The 12,212-nt window shown below is 42.3% G+C and overlaps 2 protein-coding genes across 2 annotated transcripts in view; one reads left to right on the top strand and one right to left on the bottom strand.

Moving 5' to 3' along the window:
• The window catches only part of FBXO45 (F-box protein 45), a 16,126-nt gene extending 13,078 nt beyond the window's left edge, over nucleotides 1-3,048 (bottom strand). The window contains exon 1 of the mRNA XM_012806906.2: nucleotides 2,609-3,048. Within this exon, the coding sequence (XP_012662360.1) occupies nucleotides 2,609-2,923 (315 nt within the window). The 5' untranslated portion in view covers nucleotides 2,924-3,048. The remainder of the gene's footprint in view (nucleotides 1-2,608) is intronic.
• A 182-nt stretch (nucleotides 3,049-3,230) lies between these two features.
• The window catches only part of WDR53 (WD repeat domain 53), an 18,360-nt gene continuing 9,378 nt past the window's right edge, over nucleotides 3,231-12,212 (top strand). The window contains exons 1-2 of the mRNA XM_012806905.2: nucleotides 3,231-3,386; nucleotides 10,209-10,704. Coding sequence (XP_012662359.1) covers nucleotides 10,225-10,704 — 480 coding nt within the window. The 5' untranslated portion in view covers nucleotides 3,231-3,386; nucleotides 10,209-10,224. The remainder of the gene's footprint in view (nucleotides 3,387-10,208; nucleotides 10,705-12,212) is intronic.

Genomic DNA, 12,212 nt, shown 5'->3' with positions numbered 1-12,212 from the left:
GAGTCTCCTGCCTCCGCCTCCCAAGTAGCTGGGACCACAGGCGCCCGCCACAACGCCCGGCTATTTTTTGGTTGCAGCCATCATCATTGTTTGGCGGGTCCGGGCTGGGGATTCGAACCCGACGGCTTAGGTGTACGTGGCTGGCGCCTTAGCCGGTTGAGCTATAGGCGCCGAGCCCATAATACTTTTCATAGAACAAGATGCAGTTTTATATCTGTGTGATTATTTAATTAATATCCATTTCCCCCACTAGAATGTAAGCTCCATAAGACATGGCATCCCCAAGAGTTCATGTCTGTTTTACTTGACATTGCATCTGCAAAATTGAGCCCTGTCTCTGACACTCATTGTTTTTGAATAAAAAGGTATGTTGTATTAAGTCTTTTGCTTCTGTTCAGAGTACTTCCTCTTCCTAAAATATTTAAATTCTCTTCATCTTAAAATTCAGCTCAAATACAACCTTAACCTCAAACCTTCCTCAATAATCCAAATTACAAATTTCCCTCTTCACTGAACTTCTAGTATACTTTATGTCTCTAATGGTAAGAAGAAAATTCTACCATGCATTAGTTATGTCTATATACTTTTTCTCCTCTATTAGATTGAGGACTTCCCTACAAGACTATCTGATAACTTTTGAATTAATCTTTTATCCTAGAAATAGTCAAGAAAACTCATGCAACATCTATGATGAACATGACTAGTACAAGTCTACAATACCTATAGTGCACATGGTAGAAAAGCAAAGTATTAAAAACTTAAGAAACCTAAAATATCTCCAGAAGGATACCAAAGAAAGAGGAACACAGGTTGCCTCAATGCAGAATGGTAGCTGAGGAAAAAGGGCAAAAGGAAGACATTCTCCTTGATATAATTTTGCTTCTATTGAAGCTTGACTCACATGGACATATTATCTATTACATATCATATACTAATTTTGATTTGTGAACATTTTTATTACAATTACAAAAAATTTCTTAGTTTAAAATAATTAATAATAAAATCTATAGAAAATAAAAACTAAATAAAACTTATGAAAGGGTGGCGCCTGTGGCTCAGTGGGTAGGGTGCCGGCCCCATATACCAAGGATGGCTGGTTCAAACCCGGACCAGCCTAACTGCAACAAAAAAATAGCTGAGCGTTCTGGCAGGAGTCTGTAGTCCCAGCTACTCGGGAGGCTGAGGCAGGAGAATCGCCTAAGCCCAGGAGTTGGAGGCTGCTCTGAGCTGTGATGCCACAGCACTTGACTGAGGGTAATAAAGTGAGACTCTGTCTCTATAAAAAAAGAAAAAGAAAGAAAAGAAAAATGCAGTTCCACCCCTTTTAACATCCTTAAAATTGGGATGCATCTTTCAATTTAAAATCAAAAAAACAAAAACTTATGAAACCTACACATTTATCAGGCAAATGAAGATGAAATTGCAACCATCTACAACTAGTATCCACTAAGCATCTACCGTGCACAAGTCGTCCTAGTAAATTAATATTATTTCACTTAATAGAAAAACTTGATAGTTGACATACTTAACATTAATGTTCCTCATCTTATTAAACTGAAACTTTTATTATAGAATAAACTTTACATCTATTTCACATGAAAAAAATTTTCACTTCTTACACTTCTCACCTTGTTGATAATCTAACATTCAAAAGTAATATTTACCCTCTGAAAGTTACTAATGTATTTTTTGTTTACTATACTCCAATCAGACCTCATCTTCTCTTATACATGCTTTTGGCCACTGCTATACTGAACAGCTGTCAGCTATCCAACTGAACCCAAGCCCAAGGCCCTTTGTTTGGACGGCCTGGAGAATCCTTGCAACCCTGCCACAACCTGCCACTTGACATCTTTACTTTATATGTGAAGGTGGCAGAAATATGCACCAAAATCCAGAAGCAAAAAAGGAAGCAGCAAAACTGGAATCAGCACAGTAGAGGACAAACAGAAAAGACACACATCAAGGTAGAACTATGAAAAAGTTACCAAGAAGTAGATTGTAGGACAAAGTAATATTATGACAGTTGAGTGGTCCGAAGCGAGGATTTTATATAAAAGCCTATATATACAGTTAGAGTCAGCAGGATGCCTAGAACCACACTCACTTGTAATCCTGAAATACAGTGGAGGAAACTAAAGGGAAATTGGACAAAAATAAAGAAAAAGTGATTATAAATCAGAACCTGGAAAACGTGAGATGTGTAAAAGCAGAGATCTTAGCAACTGATCTAAATCAGCCGAGATAATCTAATAATGCCTATTTGGAGGCCAGGGGAAAAAATAGGATGAACGTATTAAAAGGTAGAATAATGGTGGTCTGTCAAGGGGAGAGACTGTCAAAAATAGAACGAGTGATGGAAACGGTGCTAGGAAACCATCTAGTCTTTTACAAAGTGGATCACGGAAGTGGGGTGGGTTAAGGAAACAGAACTTCAATCCAAAGAAAAGAGGATCTTTATGTTGGAAGGGGGTGAGAAAGGTATTGACGGGAACCGCGGAAAGGCGGGAGGGTGAGGCGAGGCGTTTGACTCAGCTTAGATGAAAGCACAGAGAACGGCGCCAAGGAACAGGACAGGGGACAGCGACGTGGCTCAGGGCTCCCTCACCTTGGCCTTGTAGCTAGGCAAGTTGCAGAGGATGTCCGTGCGCAGAGCCTCTTCTGCCAGCCTACGGGCGCACAGGCTCCGCCACACCTCACTGTTCTCATCGCCGTGCAGGCAGCGATACCAATGCTTGCACACCAGGGCACAGTTCCGCAGCTCGGACAGCTCCAGGTAGGAGAACACCAACTCCAGCACCCGGCTGGGCAGCCGGCCCCCGGCCCCCGCGGACCCAGAGCCCGAGCCCGCACCCGCGCCGCCGCTGCTGCTACAGCCAGCGCCGCCCGAGGCTCCTCCAGCCCCCGGGGTCGGCGCCGCCATCACCTCACCAGCCGGCCCGAGGGCCGCCGCCGCCACCGCTTCCCTCCGTCTCTGCTCCGGAGGCCAAGCCTCGCCTTGAAAACGGAGCAGCTCGCTCACCGCCCCTTTCAGTGCCAACCGCCGGCGCCTCCACCACTCCCGCCCCTGCCCGGGGGCGTTCGCCGCGCGCCCCGCCTCACTGAGGGCAGACGCACCGGCCGCACGGGCGTCCTCCGCCCCTCCCCCGCGGCTCAGCGCGGGCGCCGGAGCCGCTCGACTCCGCCGGCCCCTGCGCGGCGCGCCCGTGGCTCCGCCATGCGGGTTGAGGGCACGAAGCAAGGGCGCACGCCCAGCTCGCTCGCGTTTCCTCTCTGGCCCGGATGTGACTGTTTGGCTGAGGCGCCTCGAGCGTTACGCTTGACGGGATTGGGCGCCCGCGGGTGAGGTCATCACCGGGCGTCCCGGAGGGAAGCGGGAATTGCAGGTATGAGGCTAGTGCCGGTGGGTTTGGGGCTTCGCTCCAGTACCTTTTCCTTTTTGTGGTTTGTGGCCTCGCATCTGTTCTTCTAAGCTCCTTCTCCTATGAAGTTTTTTTGTGCCAGTTAGGTCCTTGTTTCAGACTCAAAGTTAGCGTATGAAACTCGCCTTTTTTGCTAGCCAATTCCTAGTTCGTCTAATTTCGGCTTGAATTGGATCCTACTTGTTTACCTTGGCTGGTCTTTTCTTGGTCAGGCCTTTTCGTTCTTCCTAAGTGTACGCATCAGAACGTTCGTCCCGGTTGTGCACTCGAAAAGTAAGGTGACTACATCTTAAATCCTCCTACTCCCCCCCACCAAATGTTGGTATTATCTTAACGTGACATTTGAGTGCCAGTTCTAAAATTTTTCGGACAAAATGTGGTCTTTTCCAGATCCACCACTTTATAAGCTAATTAAGTGAGTGTGTTTTAATGCAACTAAACATTCCAATAGAGGAAATGAAGTGGAGGTTGTAATTATATCTTGCAAGGGAAAGAATTTTAGCATTATTCGGTCATGTTACCTGTTTCTAGGTGGCCCCAAAAGTTTTCTTAAGGAAATCTTAGTACCACTTGAGCCACAGAAAGTCAGGCACTGTGTAAAGCACTTTGGTCATTCTCAAAACATCACTACAAAGTAAGTAATTATCATAATAATAGTGTTCACAAACTCCCTTAGTCAACTCTAGTGTCTTGCAACCTTTATATGTAGTAAGAACTCTTTTTTTTTTTTTTTCCTGAGGCTGGGCGCGGTGGCTCACGCCTGTAATCCTAGCACTCTGGGAGTCCGAGGTGGGTGGATCTTCTGCTCTCAGAAAATGGAGACGAGCCCGAGCAAGACCTGTCTACTAAAAATAGAACAACTAGCTAACTGTTGTGGCAGGTGCCTGTAGTCCCAGCTAATTACTTGAGAGGCTGAGGTAGGATAATCTCTTGAGCCCAAGAGTTTGAAGTTGCTCTGAGCTGTGATACCATAGCACTCTACCGAGGGGGCAAAGTGAAACTATCTCTAAAATAAAATAGGCTTGGTGCCAGCCACATACACCAAAGTTGGCCGTTTGGAACCCAGCGGAGGCCAGCTAACCAACAATGACAAGTACAACAAAAAATGGCCTGGTGTTGTGGCAGGCGCTGTAGTCCCAGCTACTTGGGAGGCTGAGGCAAGAGAATCATTTGAACGCAAGAGTTTGAGGTTGCTGTGAGCTGTGACAGCACAGCACTCTACCCAAGGTGACACAGTTAGATTCAGTCTCAAAAAAAAAAATAATAATGATAGTAAATCTTGGTGGTGCCCATAGTTCAGTGGGAAGGGCACCAGCCATGTGCACCAAGGCTGGCTAAACAACAATGACAACTGCAACAAAGAAATAGCTAGGCATTGTGGCGGGCACCTGTAGTCTCAGCACTTGGGAGGCTGAGGCAAGAGAAATCACTTAAGCCCAAGAGTTTGAGGGAGCTGTGAGCTGTGATGTCACAGCACTCTACCGAGGGATACATAATAAGACTCTCTAAAAAATAAATCTTTCCTGAAGTTTCTGGTTGTGTGTAACCCATTTCTTGGGCTCTAGTGAAACAAAAGATAATGTTTGATTCTTACTTGCTAGTCCTTTCTTACCGAATGTTTTTTGACCCAAGCTAATTCTTTTCATTTTTGCCAGTCAACAGTCCTTCAGTCATTTGGTTGCTTTCCAGCTTCTCTGAGACCAACTTCCGAAAACCCAAATCTGTGGAGAAAAATTGACCAGTATTGATTATAGCAATGGTGACTATCCCTCAAATTATATTTGTTGAATATTAGACCATAGTTTGTCTGAAAAGACAGTTGTACTTCTTTTTAGTCTTCAAGGATAAGTGGAGGTGGCTCATCTGAGAAGGGTTGGTAAACAACTACGCAGAATGAACAGCTTTAAAGGTACCAGTGTGTAAAGGACAGTGGAGGTGTGACTGGAGCAAAGTGTTGAGAGTAAAGATCATTCAGTTATTTAAAACTAAAAAATTTGGCCTTTGTCCTGTTACAGTGTAAGTAAGGTAAACCCTTTGAAGGATCCAATGAGATAATTCTGGTGCTAATCTAGTCCAGACATTGAGGTGATCTTCAGGGACAGACTATTCCCCCAGGGGCCCAGGTAGAATTTCAAAGTAGGAAATGATTACCTATATTAATCCCTCCTTTTTGTTATACAGATCTTTCACCTGCTCATCACCCTCCCCAGCAAGCCATTTCCCCATTTTCAGTACTCATTCTGCCCTCTATTCAGTCTGCAAAGTGTGGCACTCCACCCTTTCTAAAAATGTTCTCAAAGAACCCCACCTTTATCTTCAAAACAGTGTTGCATGAAAAAAAATACCCCACCTTTCCCTCACCCATTCTGTGATCTCAATAAGGAAGGACTCTATTATGTAATTAAAGTAATTCACAGTAGGATGTGATTAATGGCTATGTTTGACCCTGTAGGCAACTACATAGGAAAAGAGAAGTTTGTTGACTTGACTTGAATGTGGAGATAGTTGCACTTAACCTATTTCTGCTAGGCTTTTCAGTCCCAGTAATAGAAAATCAAGAAACCTTGGCTTGCCAACTCAGTTCTAAAGAATTGATTTTCCCCATTACCCTGTACCATACTAATCTGAATTGTCTAACTTTTTCATGGTGATTTTTGAGTGTGTTTCAGACCATGACAAATAATTTTATAGACCAAGTAAACAAATGATTTTATGGGCTTTAGCTGAATCATTGATCAATATTCTGCATGATAAATGTTGATAGTCCAAAATTAATAGCCTCAGAGTGTATGGATTTATGGGGCTTTACTAGCTCTCATTTTCTTAACATTCTCAGTAATAGGTCTTTATTTTAATTTTTCTGACTAGACAGGTGCCTGAGCACAGTGGCTCACACCTATAATCCTAACACCTTGGGAAACAGAGGCAAAAGGATTGCTTGAGGCCACGAGTTCAAGACCAGCCTAGGCAACATATGAGACTTGTCTCACGGCTGGGCGCCCGTAGCATAGTGGTTATGGTGCTGGCCACAGGCACCAAGGCTGGGGACCTCAAACATGGCCTGGACCAGCTTAACAACAATGGCAACTGCAACAAAAAAAATAGCCGGGCATTGTGGCGCACCTGTAGTCCCAGCTACTTGGGAGGCTGAGGCAAGAGAATCGCTTAAGCCCAAGAGTTTGAGATTGCTGTGAGTTGTGACACCATGGCGTTCTCCCTAGGGTGACATAGTGAGACTCTGCCTCAAAAAAAAAAAAAAAAAAAAATCACCCTGATCAGCCTAAGCAATACAGGGATGCGCCATTGCTACAAAACATCATGTGGGGTGGTGGTACATGCCTGTATTAGCTACTTGGGAGGGCAAAGCAGGATGATTTCTTGGGGCCAGGAGTTGGAGGCTGCAGTAAGCTATGAAGACACAACTGCACTCCATAGGTAACAGAGCAAGACCTCGTCTCAGGGAAAAGAAAAAAAAAAAAGAAAAATTTTATCTCAGAGGAGCTAAGATACAGGATAAAAGAGAGAATGCTAAATAGTTAAAATGAATAAAATTGATTCATCATAGCAAAATAAAAACTCTAACCAAACAAAGAAGTGATCAACACCAAGATTCATAACAGTTAAACAAAATTATATGTAACTTAAATTGCCTTTTTTATACCTAACTCAGATTTCATATTTTAAGTTAGGATAGCATCTTTATTCCATAATAAGTCTATATGACAATTCCTAAGTCGAAATATTAATAGTTTTTGCTTAAAATTTTGGTTTATCTGAAACTTTTGGCAAGAGTCCTTAATATGTCAGAAAATTATTTAACTGCTGCTATTTCGGTACTTGTCAGCAAAAATCAAACCACCAGAGCTCCCTGTCTGCCTCCCTCTGAGTCATTTCCTCTCCTTCAAATCTTATTTGCTTCAGTATCTAATTAGTTTCCTCTGTGTACTAATTGAGTACTTCTGCTGAAATTTAAAAAATATATATTTTTGTCTTGTCATCTTTATGAAAATTGCTATATCTGATTTTGTAACTTTCTGTGACACTTGATTACTAATGGATCAGTGTTTTTTTGCAGTCTTATTGGTTATTTTGTTTGTCTGGAATGAGAGGAAATAAGCTTTGTACTGGGAATGGAAAATCTAGGCAGATTGTCAGATTATTTTAAATGACTTTTATAAGTAATATTAGGAAATGTGTCTCTGTACCATTAAGATAAATTCAAACATCTGATAATAGTAAAGCAACTCTGGTAGTTGTACACTCAGTAAATTTTCCTTTGGCTTATGAAATGAAAAAATTAAATATATCCAGACAGATTTGTTTGCATCTTTTTGTTTAACCCTTAGAGTTGTATAAATTGCTCTGATTTTCTTTTTTGCATTGACCTGTAGTTAGGTAAGGCAAGGTAGTATTTTTATGTGGCAATTCTAGTCTATACATCCGGGATTCCTAAGGGATCAACAATCTAAATTTTACACTTAAGTACTGTGCCATATATGTATAAGCGCAGGTAGATGATAATATGATTGAACGTACATAAGTACATTTAAAAGCAGTAATGACTTACCAGCTTTTAGTCATTTTCTGTACTTTCAAAGAAAACAAAATGGTAGAGTTATCAGAAAAGGGTCTTCATTATTTAAAAATTCTAGATCCCTTTATATCCCATGTACAAATCCTACGAGTGACCTTGGAAAAACTATTTAAAATTTCTGAGACTTGGTTTGATTAACTGTAAAATGGAATAAAACCAATGAGAAGGATTGTTTTAAAAACAGATAATCTACTGATTAAGTCTCTGGTGGTAAGATCCAAAGGTCTATGTTTTTAACCAGTTCCCCAGATGATTATTCATGTAATATAGATTCTAAATTCTAATTTATGTCAGAGTCACATTGCCAGGTCCCACCCTGAGAGATTCAGATTCAGTAAGTGTAGTGTGGTATCTCACAATTTATAATAATTCTTTTTTTTTTTTTTTTTTTTTTTTGGAGACAGAGTCTCACTCAGTCGCCCTGGGGTTGAGTGCCAGCTCACAGCAACCAAGCAAACCTCTTGCCTCAGCCTCCTGAGTAGTTGGGACTCTAGGCAACCACCTCAACACCTGGGTATTTTTTTTTTAGAGATGAGGTCAGTCTCACTCTTGCGGAGGCTGGTCTCTGAACTCCCGAGCTCAAGCAATCTACCCACTTCAGGCTTCCAAAGTATTAGGATTACAGGCATGAGCCACTGTTCCCTGCTATCATTTATAATTCTAACAGGTTCTTAGGTGATGCTGATGCTGCTAATCTGAAGATCCCACTTTGAGACCACTGGTGTAGTATATATGATACCACTTTGACCAGCCTGATAGAAATAAAAAAAGTAATAATAGGAACAGTTCTTGAGCATTCATTATGTACCAGGCACAATTATAGGTGCTTTACATATATTATCATTTAATCCTTTCAGTTATCCTATAAAGTAGGCTTTATTATTATCCCCATTTTATAGAGAAGAAAAGTGAGTCAAGGGGAAGTTCAATAACTTGCCCAAGGTCACCCTGCTAATACCATGCAGAAGGGTCTGGCTATAGAGCTTACTCTCTAAAATATTACAGGAAGTCTCTGGGTTAAAATAAGATAGGTTCTGTGGGTATGTTCTTAAGTTGAATTTGTATGTAGATTGGAACGGGTACATGTACCTGTTACCTGTAATAACCTCCATTTATAAGTATGAGTTGTACATTAGATGTTTGTAACTCAGGAACTGCCTGTATTCAGATAGAATGTATGATCTGATATTTGGGAGGCTGAGGCAAAAATACATGACCTGATATTGTCCAGGCCTCTCATTAAAAGAAACATTTTTCCTGGGCGGCGCCTGTGGCTCACTGAGTGGGGTGCCAGTCCCATATACTGAGGGTGGCAATTTCAAATCCAGCCCCGGCCAAACTGCAATAAAAAAATAGCCGGGCATTGTGGCAGGCACGTAGTCCCAGCTACTCAGGAGGAATCACCTAAGCCTAAGAGCTGGAGGCTGCTGTGAGCTGTGACGCCATGGCACTCTACCGAGGGCGACAAAGTGAGACTCTGTCTCTAAAAAGTAAAAAGGAGAAAAATTTTTCCTAATTTAAAGTAAATATATTTAATATTTGTTCTTACATGGATCTCATATCAAAGAACAGAGGATCAGACTTACCTGGGTCTCTGATGGCAAGGGAAGCCCCTTTACATGGATCTCATATCAAAGAACAGAGGATCAGACTTACCTGGGTCTCTGATGGCAAGGGAAGCCCCTTTAGAGATGCTATCTAGTATACCATAACCCTGTGCTCAGTGAGGTTTTTGTAGACTTGATCCTTTCTTTTCTTTTTTCTTTCTTTTTTTTTTTTTTTTTGAGACAGAGTCTCACTTTGGCACCCTTGGTACAGTGCCATGATGTCATAGTTCACAACAACCTCAAACTCCTGAGCTAAAGTAATTCTCTTGCCTCAGCCTCCCAAGTAGCTAGGACTATAGGCACCCACCACAATGCCTGGCTACTTTTAGAGACAGGGTCTTGCTCTGGCTCAGGCTGCTCTTGAACCCATGAGCTCAGGCAATCCACCTGCCTGGGCCTCCCAGAATGCTAGGATTACAGGTGTGAGCCATTGGCGCCTAGCCTTGTAGACTTGATCCTTAAGTGTCTTTTTATTAATTGAGTTTTTAAAGATATCTTTTTAAAATATTTAAATGAAATACTACTTATTATACTTCTGTCACGTTTTTGTATAAAACGAGATTATTGTCTACCCCCCTTTCACAGAGTCTTCTGGGCCATTATGGCAGCCAAGTGGACTGGCGGACATTCTTCTCCTATTCTCTGCCTGAATGCAAGTAAAGAAGGACTAGTGGCTTCTGGAGCAGAGGGTGGCGGTCTCGTGGCTTGGGGTGAAGATGGGACTCCATTAGGACACATGCAATTCCAAGGGGCTGACGATGTTACCAGTGTCTTATTTTCTCCCTCCTGCCCCACCAAGCTCTATGCCTCACATGGAGAGACAATAAGCATACTGGATGTCAGGTCCCTCAAAGGTATCCTGGACTATTTTCATGTGAATGAAGAAGAAATCAATTGTCTTTCATTGAATGAAACTGAGAACCTGCTGGCTTCTGCTGATGACTCTGGGGCAATCAAAATCCTAGACTTGGAAAATAAGAAAGTTAGCAGATCCTTGAAGAGACATTCCAATATCTGTTCCTCTGTAGCTTTTCGACCTCAGAGACCTCAAAGCCTGGTGTCGTGCGGACTAGATATGCAGGTGATGCTTTTATAGAGTACTTTGGGTAATATGAAGTTTTCTGTTCATGAGATTCATGAACAGAATCAAATTATTTATCACATTAAATATATCTTGCATTTTTTATCCTCTACTAACAGGTCTTAACCATTTATAAACCATAAGCCTAACCTCTGCATTTATTGCTAGCCTGACAAAACCTAGTAGATTTTATTCACAGAACAATCATTGATCCTTTAGTCTTTCTTTCTCTATACTTTAAGACATTCCTAAAACCTGAGAATTCAAATACTCCATTCCAAATATATTTCTAAAGAAACATAGGAGAGTGCTAAAGGCAGAGTGAGTACATCTACTCTCTTAAAATGTATGTGAAACAAAAAAGGTGGAAAGTCTGGGTCTGTTTTTACTGTAAAGTTCTGGTGTACGTTAATTGAAATACTATGTATATTATTTACTAGGATCAGAGCATTGTATTCAATGCTGAATTTTTTTTTTTATTGAGACAGAGACTCACTATGTCACCCTTGGTCGAGTGCCATGGCGTCATAGCTCATAGCAACCTCAAATTCTTGGGCTTAAGCTATTCTCTTGCCTCAGCCTCCCAAGTAGCTGGACTTGGGAACTTGCCACAATGCTTGGCTGTTTTCTTGTTGTTGCAGTTTGGCTGGTGCTTGGTTTGAACCTGCCACCTTGGGTATATGGGGCTGGCGCCCTACCCACTGAGCCATAGGCGCCGCCATTTAATTTTATTTATTTATTTATTTTTGAGACAGTCTCACTATGTCACCCTTACTAGAGTGCCATGCCGTCACAGCTCACAGCAACCTCCAACTCTTGGGTTTAAGGGATTCTCTTGCCTCAGCCTCCCAAGTAGCTGGGACTACAGGTGCCCTCCACAACACCCAGCTATTTTTTTTTTTGAAGTTGTCATAGTTGTTTTAGCTGGCCTGGGCCAGATTCGAACTTGCAAGCCTCAGTGTATATGGCTGGCTCCATAACCACTGTGCTGTGGGCACCAAGCTGGAACTGGAGGTTTTTATTTATTTATTGAGGTGGAGTCTCACTGTGTCACCCATGGCATCATCGTAGCTCACAGTAACTTCAAACTCTTTGGTGCAAGCAATCCTCTTGCCTCAGCCTCCCAAATAGCTGGGAGTACAGGCGCTCACTACAAGGCCCTGCTAGATTTACAGACAGGGTCTCTCTTGCCCAGGTTGGTCTTGAGCTCAAGCAACCCACCAGCCTCAGCCTCCTAAAGTGCTAAGATTATAGACATGAAGCACACCAGCTGAACTGGAGGTTTTTAATTCTTAGTTTTCTTGAGGGAAATAAATGGACTGTGCTGCTCTAAATAGTGGAAGTCACAGGGAAACAGATTTTGGTTTAGTAAGAGTTTTCAGGGAGGCGCCTGTGGCTTAGTGGGTAGGGCGGCAGCCCCATATACCGAGGGTGGCGGGTTTGAACCCAGCTCTGGCCAAACTGCAACCAAAAAAAACAAAAATAGCCAAGTGTTGTGGCAGACGCCT

Source organism: Otolemur garnettii, unplaced genomic scaffold, assembly GCF_000181295.1.
Source record: "Otolemur garnettii isolate 467f Iridium unplaced genomic scaffold, OtoGar3 scaffold00060, whole genome shotgun sequence".
NCBI lineage: Eukaryota > Metazoa > Chordata > Mammalia > Primates > Galagidae > Otolemur > Otolemur garnettii.
The sequence above is the reverse complement of the archived record's forward strand: the minus strand, read 5'-3'. Positions and strand labels throughout refer to the sequence as shown.